General features: G+C 33.0%; 2 protein-coding genes across 2 annotated transcripts; one reads left to right on the top strand and one right to left on the bottom strand.

Annotated features, from left to right (window-relative positions):
• Positions 1-9,420: 9,420 nt before the first annotated feature.
• LOC125858722 (uncharacterized) lies at positions 9,421-9,841 on the bottom strand. Its single transcript, XM_049538537.1, has 2 exons — positions 9,704-9,841; positions 9,421-9,618 (listed from the first exon to the last, which is right to left on the bottom strand). Exons 1-2 carry the CDS (start codon positions 9,839-9,841, stop codon positions 9,421-9,423), a joined length of 336 nt encoding a protein of 111 aa, XP_049394494.1.
• Positions 9,842-10,996: 1,155 nt separating this feature from the next.
• On the top strand, positions 10,997-16,730 carry LOC125858464 (DEK domain-containing chromatin-associated protein 1-like). Its single transcript, XM_049538253.1, is given in 12 exon segments — positions 10,997-11,516; positions 11,667-11,700; positions 12,117-12,196; positions 12,381-12,440; positions 12,596-12,706; positions 12,812-12,892; positions 13,029-13,097; positions 14,856-15,375; positions 15,762-15,842; positions 15,845-15,858; positions 15,997-16,027; positions 16,122-16,730. Coding segments are annotated over 12 exon segments (1,635 nt in total). The 5' UTR covers positions 10,997-11,171; the 3' UTR covers positions 16,331-16,730.
• The last annotated feature ends 2,509 nt before the right edge of the window (positions 16,731-19,239 follow it).

Below are 19,239 nucleotides of genomic sequence, written 5' to 3'. Positions count from 1 at the left end.
GTGAGCCACTCAATGGCTACCAACTAATTAAATATTTTACACGTCGATTTGAACTAAAAAAAAATCAAAATTAATTTCAATTTATATACAAGGGTAAAGGTAAAAACAAATTCATTTCACCCGATTGTCTCTCAAAAGTTCAAAACCCTAGCTAGGGTAAACAACCAAAATCTGGTGAATCAAAGGGAAAAATCTTGGTTTGAAAGAGGAGGGGGAAAATGAGATTTTGATTTGAAAATATAAAGATATATATAAAAGGGATTCATTAAGGGTATAGTTGTCATTTCAGCATTTTTTTACCGTTGTGGGCATCGAAAATTACTCCTAACTCACGCAGAATAAGTGCACATCACGCGTTTTGTCAGGTAAGACTCGCGTGTTTATTTATTTCAAAGTTGGATAGTTAAAGTGTTTGTTTGTGCACTATGAAAGTTTGAGGTCAAAGTTAAAATTTGAAGTCAAGTTTAGAGTACAATATAAGTATTATATCCTACTTTTTAAAATATATATTAGCTTTATCTCATTTTTTTTTATATTTATTCTTCAAATTATTGATATGTGACGTTATATAACGATAGAGAACGACACAATCTATCAAAACGTTATATACAATACTATACATTTTTTATACAAAATATAATAAACATTCAAACAGTGCTTTAAATTTGAACATGAATGATGAGTATCACTTTTCTTTTTAACCAATAATGTTTATTATAATTATTATACGTACATAAATGATCTCCATATATCCCTCCGTAAATGAGTTTTCTTCAGTGTGTGCCTAACAATCTTACATTGTTAACCAATTATTTGAATAATTTTTTTAAAATAAAAGTAAACACATAATTTCCTAGCTAAGTTTAGGTCTTTATCATTATTTATTAGATGCTCTTCAATATGACATATCAAACATTATTGGAATAAGATCAAGTTGATTTCATTAAATCCCCTTAATTTATATTAACGATCATTGAGTTCAAGTGAATTACTTAGTTTCAATTGAATCTTGAAATTATTAAAAAAACTCAAAAAATGTATTTTTTATGAAATCATGGTTAATTTTTGTCTTTATTTTTAAAAAGGCTCTACAAATACATTTCAAGCAACATAATTTTTGTCCTTCTTTCTTTACTCTATATTTTTACTTGAATCATAAAAAGCATAATAAAGAGTATCGAATTGTTATTTCAGTTTTTGTGTACGAATAAAAGAGAAAGAAATATTTATTTTTGATCATGCAAAATTGAATTCACCTTTGCTCATGTCACAAAGCTTTGCAATTGATCCTCATCAATTTGTTTCCTTTACTTTTCATATATTTTCAAGGTCATTCTTAATAAAACAAATATTGGCTTCCCATTCGGTGTTCGGAGTCCATATTAGAGCCCCGACTAAATCTAACTCGCGCACTGCAGAGCCCATTCGGGGGTGACGCTCCCAACAAGATTTTCTCCATACCCAGGAATTGAACCCAAAACCTTTGGTTAAGGGTGAAGCACTCCCACCAGTGACTTTTTATTTGTAGTTAAGAAAATGCCTATATATATATATATATAATTTATTTATTTTAATAATAGTTCGGTTGTTCGGTGCACCGAAGTTCTGAGACCCTTACACCTAACCGAAGAATCGAACTTTTGAAAAAATAACACCGACACCAAACCGAAAAATCGAAGAACCAAATTAGTTCGGTTCGGTTCGATTTTCCGGTATTTATTCCCAACCCTAATCTTATGCATGAACATGTTGGTGTGCTCTATAAAGGTAACATATATACTAACAAATAAAGGCTTAAATCATCTGTAGCCACTTAAAGTTGTCCGCATATTTCACTTGGACACCTTATCTTAGGCTTGTTTCAATTGAACAACTTTATCAGTAAAAATAATAATACCTATTGAACATTTGTTTGACAATCAACTAAAAAAAAATTGTGTGTCATACATTCACGATGACGTGACATAATAATTAATCAGAAAAAGACATATGGCCTTAGGCCCATAATAACAATTAAAATTATATTAAAAAATAAAGAGAAAATGGCCAAATGCCCCCCTAACCTATATTCGGATTTCCAACTACACACTTCAACTTCACGGGGGTCCTATCACCCCCTTGAACTTTTTAAAATTGAAATTTTTATCTCCCTAAACGCTTACTTGACATAGTGAGTGTATGAAGACCAAAAAAAATATATTAAAATATTATTTCTAATATATTTTTCATAAATATATGTATTTTTATTTAGTATTCCTTTTTTTCCTAATAGTTTTTATCTCTTTTAATTTGTTTTCTTCTTCATAGCAACTTGATACAACATATATGGCAAGCATCAAATTTCATCACCATTTTGAAATCATCGCCAACACTATGTCAATCATACACCACAAATCGTATTAGCAATTTCACCCACCAGTTTTCACAATCAACAATTATGTACCAAAAAAATTTCAAATCAAAGCAAAATTAAGCTTGAATAAGGATACCCGATTGTTTTTCTTCGATAAACATTGAATATTAAGAAAAATTTTCATCCTATATTCAATACTCAACAGACCCATAGAAATTTTCCTCAACTGGTTTTAATATCTGGTCATTTTTCTACAAATCTAGAAAAATGTAACACCCGTTCTTCATCTTCTTCGGCTCATTGCTCTGAAAATTTGATGTAAAATCACCTAAATTCTTCTCAAAATCACCCATAAATTCTGAATATAAGCTTTTTTCGACATTTTGATTCCTTTGATATATTACCCACTTAAAATGGAGCTCGTTCGTGGCAAATCGAATTTCGAACTCAAGTTTTTGAACTATCTTTAATGGAGGTTTCAAGTTGGTGCTTCACATTTTAAACATTGAGCTTCAAATTTTAGCCATACAGAACTCTTCCAACCATCAACGAAAGCAGCTCCCAAATCAATAATATAGATCCAATAATTTCATATGGAAGCTCATCGATTTCCATGGAGTTTCGACTATTCTTCAAATCTAAAAATCCTAGCCATGAACTCAGTCAAACTCATCATGTTTAGCTTCAAATAATTACCAACCATCTATGTTATCAACACGTTTCAAATTTGAAGATCCAAAATACATCCATAAATTTTGACATTGTGACCTTTAACTAGACAATAAATCAGAAAGGAAAAAGAATAAAAAAAAGTTTTTAATAAAATTTCCACTTGTCAATGCGTGGGTTTCACCGGCCAGCATAAATGTGGTTGTGACGTTTTAGGGGTGTAATAATATCAAACTTAAATAGTTCAAGGGGTGATAGGATCTCCGTAAAGTTAAAGTGTGTAGTTGGAAATTCGAATATAGGTTAGGGGGGCATTTGATCATTTTCACAAAAAATAAAACAAAAACACTATGTTTTCAGCAAAAAAAAAGGAAAAACATTTATCCGCCTTTTCTTCTTTGCCAGAACATCTCACACACTTATTCACCCCTGACGTCTATCCTTCCCCATTTTCTTCTTTGCCAGTACACACACAGCCGCCTTCGACTGAAACCACACGCACTCTAATACCCATCCTCACTTCAATAACCATACACCTACCTCCTCTCCTTTAACTATTTCAAAGAAAATAATTTCAGATTCGTATTAGTCTTGTCGGAAAAAAATGAAGTTTCACCAGAATTATTTTTGACTCAATTTGATTTTTATTTTGATGAAATTCTCTTTTACAACTCAAATGAAAATCTTTATCACTAAATTCTTTTATTTTTTTGTGTTTTGACTAGTTATTTATTTAATTGATGTTTTTTTTATGAAGAAAACAATAACGATGATATTGATTATGTCGGTATGATGCTAGAAAGAATGAAAGAATGAAGGATTAGATGGGAAAGGGGTGTGTCGAGAGATGGTGGCGAAGGAATTTGCCTGATGAGAATATTGGATTGAGAAGTCCAGGGGAAGACAAATTGGGGAAGATGACGCTAGGGATTTTTTATTTTTTTTATCTGTTCAAATCATGATTTTTCTAATGTCGATATGCCCATTTTTTATTGTCCCACAAATAAAAATTTTGGGTTCACACGCTTTCTTAGATGTGTATCACACTCGTGATGCCATGTCACCAAAAAGTATTTAATAGGTACATGTTTTCAACAGTAAAGGTGTTCAATAGTATAATTTTTAGTTGAGGTGTCTAAGTGAACCATGTGAACAACTTTAAGTGACCGCAGGTGACTTAAGCCACAAATAAAAATAGCAGAAAGGGAAAAAAATTAAGAGATGTTTCTTTATCGATTAAATTGAAACGTTAAGAATTGATAATCAATTAATTGAAAATTATTAATAAATTTTTTATTAATTTAATTATTAATTTAACATATTCACAAATGAGAAAATTATAGTACGATAAACATTTGATATGTATTTACGATAAATTACTATAGTTTAAAATATCATAATTTAAAGTTGTGTAAGGTGTCTTGGCAAAATTCTCTCCCTTGTCTCTCTCCTCCCATTGCCCCATCTCTCTTCCCGGCCCAAATAGTTATAGGCCAAAAAAAAATTCCATATAAATATGATAATTGTATTTTGTATTATGTATCAAATGTATTTGTATTTTATATTATATATTAATTGTATACAATTTTTGTATCAACTGTATTATGACAATTTGTATTCTATCAATTGTGTTCATCGACGCAAATTACGTTCGTTAATACAATTGATACAATTATATTCAATATATGATACAAATCAACTGTATTATTTGTATTCAGACAATTATATTCGTATTTGTATCAACTGTATTCGTGATACTACAAATATAACACATATTCATCCTCTCTCGATCTCGCTCACTTCTCTCCTCCTAAAATGTCGTATTCATTTACAACAAATATGCTAAACCATAAGTACGAGTAAAAAAGGTCTAACCATCGGTGGCCCCCTAAACTTGGTACGATCTTTCACTTAGATACCTCAACTGAAGGATTTTCATTTTAAACACCTAACGTAGGGTTTCCATGTGTTACTTTAACACTTTTTGCACAGACATCTGTTGACCATAAGCGCGTGCAAGACAACCGTTCTACGTGGATTAACTGACCAATTATATGATGCCAACTCTTAAACCTCTTTACACGTCGTTTTTTTTCAAACTAAAAGAAAAATTGAACCATTCTTTGTGATTTTTCAACTTCCTTCTTACGATTCTCTCTCTCCTCCGATGAAAATCCTAGGTAAATCTCCCTTCTCTTCACATGTATTTCTTTGTTTTTCCTTCAATTCGTTGTTAGTAGTAACCATTGTTGTATTTTATGTCACCATTTTTCAGATTTAAGGTTGTATTGACGAGGTATCGGGCAGTGCGACATTGGAGAAATTGAAGAAATTAAAGGTAATGGTGTATTTTGTTTTCTTCAAGAAGGTGTATATTGTTGTTGAAGGTGTATATTGTTGTTGATTCCGTTTCTTTTATTTTCATTTTTAATATAGGTTTTGGTTGGTAAAGTAAGAGGCTTTTTGGGTATTTCCTTTTATTGGGGTCTTCTTTTCGAGATATGGACAACTATATTTTAACTTGTTTTCATCATGGAGGGTGTGTTGTTGGAAACCCTAACCCTACTTACCAACGAGAAGTAGATGTATTTGGTGTTGACATAGATAAAGACCATTTTAGTCTTGTCGAGTTTCTTTCCTACACTAAAGACCTTGGGTATACAAATGTGAAGGGATTTTATTGTGAAGATAACAATGAATTAGTTCAAGTTACTTCTAATACTCAATTGTTAGAATTTGTGAAAGACTTGGTAGATGAGTTTCATGTGTATGTGGTCCATGAAGTTGATGAATTGGAAGAATTGCCTGCTCCAACTGGTCTTTTACCATGGTCTGATCCTGTTGATGAATCTGTGGGTATAAATACTGAGGGAACTGTGGAGAATGATTCAGATTTGAATGGAGTTGATACAGAACTGCCTGGAGGTGATACAAATCAGAATGAAGCTGAATCAGATCTGCCTAGTAGTGACACAGATGTAGATGTTATTCCAGATGAAGAAGATTCAGATGTTGATGAAGAATTGAAATCCCTTAGGCCTGAAAGGAGAAACAAAAGAAATCCTAATCTTAGGAAGAAAAGAGATAGGGAGAAGAAAACAATAACTAAAAAAGTATCAATAGGTAAGGCTGGTGTGGATAGAGGTTTTGAAGATATTGGAATAAATAAGAAGGATAGATATGTTGGCAGATTGGGAGGAAATGAGAAGTATATTAATAGCTCAGAATGTGATAGTGATGATAACACTGATATGCTAGATGCAGAAGTTGTTGGAGGTGTTGATCTACCAGGCAGAAGAAAAAGCAAAAAGGTCAGGTATGATGATCAATGTACTGTTGCTATTTTTGAACTTGGAATGATTTTTGAGAATGCTAAAAAATTTAGAAAGGCTTTGGCAAAATATGTTGTTGAAAAAAATTATCAGATTAAGTTAAGGCCTAATGAAGCTCATAGAGTGAGAGCTAAATGTAAATTCAAAGAAAAATGCAAATGGTTGTGCTATGGTGCTATTGATAGAGATTCTGGTAACTTTATGATTAAGAATTATTATCTTATACACAAGTGTTTACCATCAAATAAGAACAAAATGTGTACAACTAAGTTCATAGCAAGTAGATTCAAGGATGAAATAACTAAACAACCATCTTTGAGGATTTGGAAAATACAAGAATTGTGTAGGGAGGAGTTAGGACTAAAAGTGGGTAGAACAATTTGTTACAAAGAAAAGATGATGATTCTTAGAGAACATTGGTGACTGGTATATGGAATTTGCAAGGTTATGTGATTATGCTGAAGTCATAAAACAAACCAATCCTGGTAGTTCTGTTTCGGTAAGGATGGATAGAGAAACTGTACCAGGAAAGAATTTGTTTGTGTACTTCTATGTATGTTTGGATGCATTGAAGCAAGGGTGAAATGAATGATGTAGAAGAATAATAGGATTTGATGGATGTTTCTTAAATGGTGCTTGTAAGGGTGAACTTCTTGTAGCAGTTGGAAGAAATGGAAACAATCAGATGTTTCCTATAGCCTGGGCAGTTGTGGACAAGGAGACTAAACATAGCTGGAGTTTCTTTATCAACTACTTGAAAGAGGACCTGCAGTTGGGTACTGGACAGGGTCTTACTGTAATGTCAGATATGCAGAAGGTAATTGTCTATTACTTTGATAATTGTAGATATATAGAAATGTATTTTCTTTCTTGAATTGTATTTTATTGTAGGGTCTACAAGTAGCTGTTAGTGAACTGCTACCAAATGCTGAAGTTAGAATGTGTGCTAGACACATCTGGTCTAATTGGAGTAAAAGATGGAAGGGAGAGGAAAAGAGAAAACAATTCTTGAGATGTTCCAAGGCAACTTTTGAAGTGAAGTACAATGAGGAGCTTTACAAAATGAGCAGACTTGGTAATGAAATTAATGATGATTTATTGCATTATCCACAAGTGTCATGGGTTAGAGCATTCTTTCAAGAGCATTCCAAATGTGATACAGTTGAAAATAACATATGTGAAACCATTAACTCATGGATCTTATCATGAAGACACAAATCTATAATAACTACGTTGGAGGAAATTAGGAGAAAATTAATGACTAGAACTGTGGATATGGTTAAGTTTGCTGACACATGGATATCTGATATTGCACCCATGGCTAGACTTATGTTGGAGGAGAATAAGGAAAAGTCTAGGGCATGCAAAGTGCTTTGGAATGCTGATGTTGGGTTTGAGATTGAAGAAGGGCAGTATAGGCGTACAATCAACTTGACTAATAGAGTTTGTAGTTGTAGAACTTGGCAATTGAGAGGCATTCCATGCCAACATGCTATTTTTGCTTTGTACCACATAGAACATGAACCTGAACCACTTGTGGAGCATTGGTATAGGAAGGATACCTTTTTAAAGGCTTATAGTCATTTAATTCAACCAATTTCAAATATGAAGATGTGGCCTGAAACTAACAATCCAAGGATTGAGCCTCCTGAACTTAAGCAAATGCCTGGTAGACCTTTAAGAAATAGAAAAAAGAGTAAAGATGAACTAAGAAAGAAGTATGGAAAGATGTCCAAACAAGGGTTGAAAATTACTTGTTCCAAGTGTAAACAACAAGGCCACAACAAGAAATATTGCAAGGTAAAATAACTTATTATTTGTTTGTGCCTTTTTAAAATTCTTGTTGAATGTAATGAACAAACTTTATGTTTGATATTTAGGTTGGTGTCCATACTTTACAACCAGTTAGACACAGTTCACAATTTACTGTTGGTCAAAGTTCACAAGGAAGTTGCCATCCTGAACCAACAAGCTCCTTCCAACTTGGACCAACAAGATTCAACCAACCTGCTTCAACAACATCAAACAATCATGTTTCTTCAACAACAGTTTGTGGTGATACCAGTAGAGTTAAGAGGGTAAGGGAAACTGCAAAAACAAGCCAACCACCACTATTTGTGGATACAAGTATTCCTGTTATAAGAGGAATAACCAGTCAACTACCTACAAAGACAAGATAAACTGTTGGACAAAAAAGAGGAAGAGTTGCAACTAGAGAAGATTCTACAAGAGGGGGACTAAAGAGGCCAACTAATCGTGGATCAAGTAATGTTGGATTTGGCATCTACACAAGTGCAAGTGGAACCCAAATACTAAACGTAAGTTTGTCACAAACTGTCTCTGAAATGAATGCAAGTTTATATATTAATTTTCGTTTTTTCTTAAAAAAACAGTCTGGGACTTCAAGTCAAAGGATTCTACCAATAGGTTTAAGTTATAAGGATGCAAGTTTAACGGGTATAGACCTTGGCTTTAAGCCTAGAGGCTTGAGATGGAAAAACAAGGATGTTGTCACCACTTCCCAATTGCAGCAAATGGCAAACAAAAAGAAGAAGTAGCACCAACTTAGAATAGGTTGATTTTGGGCCCTTATTTTGCTGTCTAATGTTTTTGGAGTATGCTAGCTTTATTTTGGTACTAGTAAACACTTTTGTGAAGGTTGTATGTAGCTTTTGATTATGCTAGCTTTATTTTGGGGACCTTATTTTGGTACACTTTTTTGAAGGTTGTAGCCTTGAATGGTATGTAGCATAATGCTAACTTTGAGCTCATTATGGAGCATGCAATATAACTGTCTATGTTTTGTGTAATTTGGGTGTTACATTGTGACGAATATGACCAATTGTGTAATTTGGCTATTTGCTTTTGGTGTTACATTGTGAGAACAAATTTGAGATTTGTATGTAGCCAAAAAATCAATTTTACTGCAACAACAACATAGAATTTCATTGAATCCAAAATGCACATTTACATTGAAAATTTACAGCAACAACAACATCAAAATACTACTAGATCGAACACCAAATACAATATCAAAATACTACTAGACTGAACACCTCAAGAACACTAACAATTAGGCTTCAATTTCCATATTCCAAACATCAGCAACCCAGTAGCAACGACACCAACAATAAATATATTTCTTGCTCGCTTTAATTTTTCATCAAAAGCATTGACTTTCTTCAACAATCCCCATATTACCCTGTTTGCTTGTGGAGGGTGTCGATCTTCATACCAAAGAGAATAGTCACAACCACCCATTTTCTATGAAACCAGTAAAAAAGAATTAGACGCCAACAATTAATCATCTAATTGAGTTGAAAAAAATAAGGGAAACAAAGAATTTTACCTTTGAAATTCTACAGGTAAAAAATCTACGCCCTGGATTTAATTGGGTCCATGAAGTCTTTAATAGTGCTTCATTACCACACCTACAATATCGACCTTCATCCACAGATGCCATGGAAGAATTGGAGAAGCTCGACATGAAAGTATTAAAGGCCAAGAATTAAATAAAGGCTGAAGAAGAGAGAAATTGGGGTTTTAGTTAGGGTACACTTGGAGAAAAAATAATATAAATAGATGATATGGAGTAATATTACAGTTGGGGACGCCACATCAGACGAAATTTTGATGTTTACTGTTTACGCGCCTTGAATCAGTGAAAATCACGCGACACTCCACCTGTGCAAAAAGTGTTAAAGTGACACATGAGAACCCTACGTTAGGTGTTTAAAATGAAAATCCTTCAGTTGAGGTGTCTAAGTGAAAAATCGTGCCAAGTTTATATTATGTATTAATTGTATACAATTTTTGTATCAACTGTATTATGACAATTTGTATTCTATCAATTGTGTTCATCGTCGCAAATTACGTTCGTTAATACAATTGATACAATTATATTCAATATATGATACAAATCAACTGTATTATTTGTATTCAGACAATTATATTCGTATTTGTATCAACTGTATTCGTGATACTACAAATAAAACACATACTCATCCTCTCTCGTTCTCGCTCACTTCTCTCCTCCTAAAATGTCGAATTCATTTACAACAAATATGCTAAACCATAAGTAGGAGTAGAAAATGTGATGGTTAAGAAATTACAACCTTCCAAATAAAACTGGCCAATCCATGGGTATACCATGAAGTTACAAAAGTTGTACATGTGAACCAACTCCTACAACGAAATAGGCACAAAGAAAGAACAATAAATCGGACCAGCCCCACCTAAGAGAGAGATACAAGTCCTAGTAACCATGCCAAATAGTGATTCAACATTTCTGTATATTGAAACCAAACAATTTTAGCACCGCTTTATGATACAAATCAGTTGTATCAATTATATTTGTGATACAATAAAAACAATATGTATTCAACCTCTCTCACCTCTTCCTCTCTCTTCCAAATGCCGTTTGCCTCTCTCCTAGTCTCGATCGCCTCTTTCCTTCCCTAACACGTAGACATAATTCATAATTAAATAAATTATAACTATAGATTTCTTATTAAATCCTAACTATAATCATTTTTGAAAATTCTTTTACGAATTAATAACTCGATTAACTCATAGGCCCAAAAAGCAAAGGGGGATAGGCAGGGGAATTGCGGTTTGATAACCGGGAATTCCCAATATTTAGAAAATTTGGAGCTTCCAAACTGTATTTTAACTTCTCCAATTCCAAATGGCGCCCGCCTTTCCCACCTTAATATTTCAATTCTAGATCTGTAACTTCAAACTTCTTTATTTCCCCCCAAACCAAAATCCCCAGTTAGGGTTTTACTACTGTGGAGTAGTAGTATTCTTTTTCTTCTATGGCGTCCGAGAAAGAAACCCTAGATGACAAGAAACCAGAGGAGGTGATTGAGGAGCAACAAGCAAAGGACAAGAAAAAGGAAAAGAAAGAGGAATCTTCCGTACAAGGACAAGAAGTAGAGGAGGTAGATGAAATGCAAGTTGACAAAAAAGATGCAGAATCAGAGGAGGAGGAGGAAAAAGAAGAAGAAAAACCAGTCAAGAAGGGGAAAAACAGAGGTGAGAGTACGAAAGAGCCTGTGACACCAATCACAAGACCAACTAGGGAAAGGAAAACTGTGGAGCGCTATTCTGAGTCTTCGGATGCTAGAGGTTCCACGCCTAAGCCATTGTCAACTAGGAAGGTATTCTCGACGCTTCAATTTTTCATTTTTCACTGACATCAGTGTCTTTTCAGTCACTTTTTAGCTTTTAGATTCTAACTGTAAACGCCTAATTTACATTTATAGTAATGATATGAATTTCCTCTTAAGAATTAGTGTGTTTAAATGCAGGGTAGTGGTACTCAGCTGAAGGATATACCAAATGGTATGATTTCACTACTGCTCAGTCACCTTGTTTTCCCTCTTCTGGGGCTAGGCTTTATTTACAGTTAAATGATAAGTTAAGTCAATGGATCTCTGTAAGGCAAGAAATTTGTTCTTCTTTTTTTGGTCATTACTTGGTGGATATAATTGAGGTTGTAATTTGGCTAATACACTGTTTTTTTAATTTGACATTTGTCATAGAGTTTACATATTATGTTAGTAAAAGTAGGAGAAAATATGAAAATTGCATACATAGTAAATCACATGAACCATGTTCAAGTAAAGCAGTGTTCACTTGCATAAATAAAAATGTAAATCTTATCAAAAGGTCGCTATCTGTTATGGTTCTGATGCTAAGATTTACTTAGTAATAGTTGCATCATATTGAAGCTTGATACAAACTATTGAAATTTTCAGTGGCTTATAAACTATCCAAGAGAAAACCTGATGACAACCTGCAAATACTTCACAACATCCTTTTTGGCAAGAAATCAAATGTGATCATTATCTTCTTACTTACAAACTCTTGAACCTTAAACTTGAGATGCTTTCTTTTGGTTTTGTAGCATGAACTGTGCATCTGTTTCTTTTGAATGAGATTGAGGGTGATGTGTATACGACTTGGTGTCACTTATAATGTTGTAGGGATTTGATGAGATCTTTGATGTTTTGCCCTTTTAGGTACATAGTTTGAAGAAAAACATAGGACAATTTTCAGGATTTGTTTGGGTTGAAAATGAGGTATCTTGCTTCTATCTCCTTTGTATTGTGTTCTAATTGTCCTTGCACTTCTTTTACTTATTTACACGTGGAAATGATTGTTATCAAGTTCCTGAATAAGCCTTTAAGTGAATGTGTAATCAGATTATCTTTTGTCTACTTCATTTGTCAAGCAGGAAAAAGAAAGGCGAAAAACCAAAGAGAAGTTGGACAAGTGTGTTAAGGAAAAGCTGCTGGATTTTTGTGATGTCCTCAATATTCCAATGAGCAGAACTTCTGCAAAGAAGGTATGTTCTGCAAATGGGTGCTTGTGTTGGCTGTGCAATCCACTGCAGCTAAGATGTCATAACTATGTTTTTCTGATCAGTCATGCTACTTGCATCAATTTTCAGGATGAGCTCTCAGTGAAAATATTAGAATTCCTAGAATCTCCTCATTCTACAACAGTTTCCTTGCTTGCTGAGAAGGAACATGTATGTAGTTGAATTTATTAAGCCCTCTTCCTGTATTTGACAACTTGAGTTTTGAGGAGTTGCCTTTTGTCTTTAACTTTTTTTGCCTATAAAATAAATTATGAACTTGTAATTTTTGTTTTTTTTTTAATGTTAGAAGGGTAAGAAGCAAAAGAGAAAGAGCTCAGCTAGCAAAAGTGCAGGTTCCTCGGATAAGTCAGTTAAGGTTAAATCTCAATCTCGTCCTTCTCTACTTAAATCAATCGACCAATGACAATGTTTGAGTAGCTAGAACTCGTGGTACTGATACTTGGTTCAACATTTAATTTCTCTGAGCTTCAAACCGGTAGCAATTTAAATGAATCTAGATGCTTTTTGATAAAGAATGGAAATGAAGCAAGATTTTAATTAAGGATCATGCTTACTAGTGCCACCAAGGAGCTAATTAAGAAACATTTTATCATGTAGTTTGTATTGAGGATTTTAATACATATCAGAATTGACAAGTACTAGCCATAGGTGAGTCTTTGATAACACTAGCATGTGCGTCCTCTCTTTCCTTTTTCCTTTTGGTTTGTCTTGTCTTGTGTTTCCCATTTAAAAAGCTTCATTACGAGAGAAATGATTGAACTTATCAAGCTAGGTTTGGTGTGACAAGAATCACATTATGGACCCAAGAACTCAAATAAAGAAATAATCAGGAAGCTTAAAGAAATACGTGGTAGCTATAAACAATCAGGAACCTTAAAGAAATATGCGAAAGCTATAAATAATCAGGAACCTTAAAGAAATACGCAGAAGCTATAAATAATAATACTAGACACGAAGAAGAATTGAAAATAAAGATATGATGAATTCAAGAATGAGTTTCTCACTTTCTTGTATTCAAGAACATATCAAGTAATTCAAGAATTAATCAAAGAACTTCAAGATAAGTCTAATTTTTGCTTGCCCTAACACCATGGTCATAAAAAAGGTCTAAATTTTAACAATAAACTCCTAACAAGAACAAATAGCCTAAACTAATCTATCTTTGGTAGAGAATAAAGCCAAGCGATAGATTATGGATCTCGACCCGCCTAAGATACAAAACACATTAAGCCAAGAGTTGTCACCTTTTTGGAATACCTAAAAAGTAATACGATTTGATGGATTACCACATTAAGTTGATTCTTGAAGGTTGAAGAATAAGTTCAAGAGTAGCCAGCCACCCCCAAAGTGCAAGAAAAGAACATCTTAATTATATAAACAATAGCCTGAATGTAATAACAAAAGAAGACAACCCTATTTATAGCCTAAGGGTAGCCAAGACAATGTAAAGAAACAAGGAAATAAACCTAAACAATGAAAAACAAGTCCAGCATTCTTAGAAAAAAAGAAGAGGAAATAAATACTAACTACCCAGGAAAACATTAAAGATGTTCCTAATAAATTAGGGAACATTTCCAGAATAAACTAAGAAAAGAATTAGGGAAGTTCAACTTTGGAATCCTAACTCCACCAGGCATTTAAAATTAAGGAAGGCACCTTGATTTTGTGCTGATTTAGACACATATTTAAGGCATCTGTTGGCTGGTGTTTGGCCCCCATTCCACCCCCTCTTTGACTTCAATTTGAACTATAAAATAGTTGTGGCATTTGGTTAGCCAATTCATCTATCTTAGTCTTGAGCTTTTCATCCACAATTAACTTATTTATTTTCCATTGAAGTCCAACAACCTTAAATTGCAACTCCCTTCACTTGAGATATTGTTAACGACCTTCATAGAGCTTCCAAAGCTTCATTATTTTGTCCTTGATGCTATCATGATGTCAAATCTTTTTTTGTTGCCTTTCCTCTTTTGTAATATGGGTAGTTAAGCTAGGTTAAGCAGGCCCCAACAATTCTTTATCTTCTATCACTATTTTTCTGGCACTTATCTGCAAATGCCTGTCATAATCCTGATGTTGAAGGTGTCTGAATTCTTTGTCATGTTCAAAACAGAAGCATCAGAAATCTGAAGTTGGGGTAAAACGCAAGTGGTCAGCAAAAACTGAGGAAGAAGAAGCTGATGATGAACAACCATCAGATAGTGGTGATGACTCTGAGAATGATGATGAAGCTCCTAAAGAAGGAAGTGATCAGGAAGAGAGTGGTTCTGAGAAAGGTGAGAAACAAGAGGAAGAGGAAGTGGAAGAGGAGATGGAAGAGAAACCAAAGAAAAACATGTCTAATGAGAAGGTTAATTCGAAGAAGAATATGAAGAAGGATTCGGGGAGTAAAGCAACAGAGAAGACTAAGGCCACAGAAAAGGGCAGCTCTGCTAAGTCCTTGAAAAGTTCATCAAAGTCTAGCCCTTCAAGTTCAGTTTCCAAGAAAGGTGCTTCTGCTGCTGATTCAACATCTAAAGCCAAGAAAGAAAAGGCTGAAAAGAAAAGTAAAAAAGAAGAAACTGAATCTGTGAAGGAAAATTCTTCAAGCAAGAAACAATCAACCAAGTCTACTTCAAAGGTTTCTGAAAAAGGTGTGTAACTTCTTCTTTTTCAGTTAATATTAAAAGTGTATGAGTCTTCTCTGTTGTGAGAAGCTAAAGTTCTTCAGGTTTTATTTTTTGAGATATTGTTGTGAAGAGTAACATTACACAAATGTGTTTTCTCCTTTTTCTCAAAATGAGTACAGTGATGTGCCACATAGAATGTATTTTAATGTCAGTGATCAGGCTTTCTCCTTTTTCAAAGTCAGTATTGGGTTGTGCCATTTAGAGAGCATTTTTTAATGTCAGTGTTCATCCACTATCTGATGTTCATATGTATTCTAAGATTGACAGAATGTCTGTTATTGCTCCAAACAGATTCTCTTATCAATTTTGTGTATCTTCCACTTCTCTGACTGTTGAACCTTTTGGAACAGGAAAAGGGAAAAGTGTAAAGAAGGCCAAGGCAGATCCCAGCAAAGAAGAATTGCATGCAGTAGTATCAGTTATTCTGAAAAAGTGGATTTTAACACTGTAAGTCTTTACTATTTACTATTGATAAAGTCATAGTACAGTTTTTATTTTGGAGAAGTACTTGAAGTTCGAGTTTCTCATAAAAAAAGTGCTTGAGCTTTATACTGATTGAGGTTTCTTGCACTATTTAAAATGCAGGCAACTTTATCTGATATTATCAGGCAACTAGGTATGTTTTTTTTAAATGCTCATTCTACCTGGTATTCTATATTATGTTGTACCGATCTCTCATTTCTGAACCTTGTTTTGGCACTTCATTACAGGTAGCCACTTTGATCTGAATTTGATGCACAGAAAAGCAGAGGTAAAAGCTATAATCACTGAAGTAATAAATAGCATGAGTGAAGAGGAAGAAGATGAGGATGAACCTGAGGGTGATGAAGCAGAAACATCTGAAGGAGATGCTGATGCAGAAAAGCCCGAAGGTGATGATGATGCAGAAAAGTCTGATGGTGCTGACAGTGATGCTTGATTTACAAGTCAAGTCGAGTTTGCTACCAATGCAAGCTCGTTAATTGTTCTTATTTGCATGTTGTCCTCTGTATAGACATGTAAGCGAGAAGTTATACTGTTAGCTACAAGATATACAGGCGGTGGCCTCAATAGGATAGTTGTAAGATAGACATTTCTGTGTTAGCTAATATGTAGATGTAACCTTAGATTTCCTTTTCCCCATCTATTGTTGATAGTCAGGGGTTTTGAGTTTCTTGGTACTTTTTAATTTTTATAACTATTGCAGATTGCCAAAGATTAGATATGGTGAATGACTAAGATTCTGTATCATGTGTACTGCTGCTGAATAAAGAGAAAAAAAACTCCATGATGGCATGGAAGGCTTGCATGATAATTGCTATTATAGTCTTTTCCTGGTGTTTCCATGTCTTGAGTTGTATTTGAATAAACTTAAAGAGGAACAATTTTTTTGCCTCATTTGTCCAAAATTAAGTGTTTGACATGCTATTGTTATATTTTGCAATGCATATTCAGTTATGGAGAAAACTGTGATGAGCTTACTGGTTCATTTCAAGATCTATCATATATGTGCTTTGCAGATTCTGCAAACAATTCTTCATTCAATTACGATGTTTCTGGGTTATGATGCTTTTGGGAATTTGATGTATTCCAATACATCATGATTCACGACTACTCAGTTCAGTCATACTTTTTGGCATTCGTAATGAAATATTTTATCATGGGTAGGCGTGATAAAGTTTCATGAAAACGTGGTTCATCCAATTAAGCGGGTTAATGATTCACTCATTTATTAGACTAATTGATCTTGATTCGTTGAAATTCAGTACATCTACAAGCTGGATGGACTTGTGTCAAAGTATATGGTCCAAATTAACTCATAAGAAATCTTATAAAAAATTTAAATAATTTTTTTTTGTTTGATGTGTTTTATTTAAGTACCTATAATATAATTAAGAAAAACTTTTTATACTAATTTTATTTGATAATTAAACAAATTATAAGAAAACCAATAAAGTGGATAATCATTCCATTTTTTAACCCAATGCCAAACTAATTGATTCATAAAATTAGATAATACTTACATAATGTCCTTTTTGTTATTTAGATATAAATAGATGACCGACAATTTGACAATCGACTTGAAGGTGGAAGCTATTGCTTAATTTGTTTTGGGTACAAATGCAATTGTCAATTTCTAGGTTTTGGTCAGGGGTTTAGTTGGGCTCTGTTTACATGTATATCACACTGACAATAATTATTTGGTCAATAACTAATTCTAATAGGATTAAAGACATGTTTAAAATTTAAAGTTTATGAATTTTTATAATAAACGTTGAGTAAATACTATAATACATAAGGAAATGCCATTGATTTCCCTACACACGCATGCAATGTTTGAGCTGAAAACAGTAGCTTCGTACGAACCCATTAATTCTACTTATGTCTGTTTATTACTAAAGTTAAAGTTTTTTATTTTTTGAAAAGCCATAACGCAATAATTGTTTAAAATATGCATAAAGAGATTGCTATATGATAATTAATGCTTATACTCCACTTCTCTACTTAACCCATTGATTCTACTTATGTCTGTTTATTACTAAAGTTAAAGTTTTTTATTTTTTGGAAAGCCATAATAATTGTTTAAAATATGCATAAAGAGATTGCTTTATGATAATTAATGCTTATACTCCACTTCTCTACTAATAAGCAAAACACTACAACTTCTGCCGAAATTTATAAGAACTCAACGATAGACGATAGTGAATGAATCCACTTAAGCTTTGTTGACCTTTTGTATGGGTCTGTTTCTCCTTGGGCACAAAAAAAAAATTGATTGTTTTTTTCTTTCTTTTTTTTCGTTTTGTTTTTTTTGTTCTTTTTTCAAAAGAATTATAATTTGAGATTATTAAAAATCCATAAACTTTAATTTTTGAATCCGCTTTTACTAGGGTGAATTACATACACATGACATATCACATATCAACTTTGACTTGTCAAAACTTACTTTTCGATAATTTGAATGCAAGCAAAAGATTTTTGCACGAAGTTTCCAAACATTAGTGTATGAAGTTTTGACTTTTGACATGTCATGTCTCTTAAATATCTTTCAAATTTTATATGAAACATCAAAGACATTGACATTTTTCAATATGCCAAAACGAAAGTAATTTTTCATCCCTTTCAAGTTTCAATATTTCCAAACTTTTGCTACGATATCCACTTGAATTAAACTCAGTTTTTCATGGTCCAAAAACAATATTACTTATGACTTCTTCAAGCTAACAACAACGATCATTTTAATGCTCAAAATCCTTAACATTTTTTTAAAAAAGATGATCACACCTAATAAGTCAAAAAACGAGTTAATATCTTAAAAGATCATTGAACTATGAGAATTTATCTAGCAAAGTCATTGATTGTATAAAAAAAAATCATTCAACTTAAGGTTACTATCTTTAAAAATCACTCAACTACATTCCTCACTAAAATAAATTAAGCATGACAAAATAAATTATTTTTATGCCATATTGTAATACCTTAAACTTGAAATTAATTATAAAAATTATGTGGCTTACAAAGCTTTCTACGCAATATGACATGATAGTTTTAAAATTTATATAATGATAAAAAGGAGGAAAACAAGAGCAATTTGGGCACGAGCCTTTTTTAAAAAATACGTCAGAATGTCAATTGATGAACTGAATAGAATCATTCCTTTCACTTTTTTTTTGTTTGTCTACAACCACAAGTCCGGAAAAATACAATTTGAGTCAGTTATTTGGTTATGAAAAAATATACATATTTTATTTTTAAAAAATAAAGTTGAATTGAATTTAGAATTGTACTTGATCATACTTTTGCAATAAATATATGGAATTTAAATTTATTTTTAAAAAAATACATGAA

The sequence above is a fragment of the Solanum stenotomum genome, chromosome 3, assembly GCF_019186545.1.
Source record: "Solanum stenotomum isolate F172 chromosome 3, ASM1918654v1, whole genome shotgun sequence".
NCBI classification, from domain to species: Eukaryota; Viridiplantae; Streptophyta; class Magnoliopsida; order Solanales; family Solanaceae; genus Solanum; species Solanum stenotomum.
Note: the sequence above shows the minus strand (reverse complement) of the source record. Positions and strands in the feature narration are given on the sequence as shown.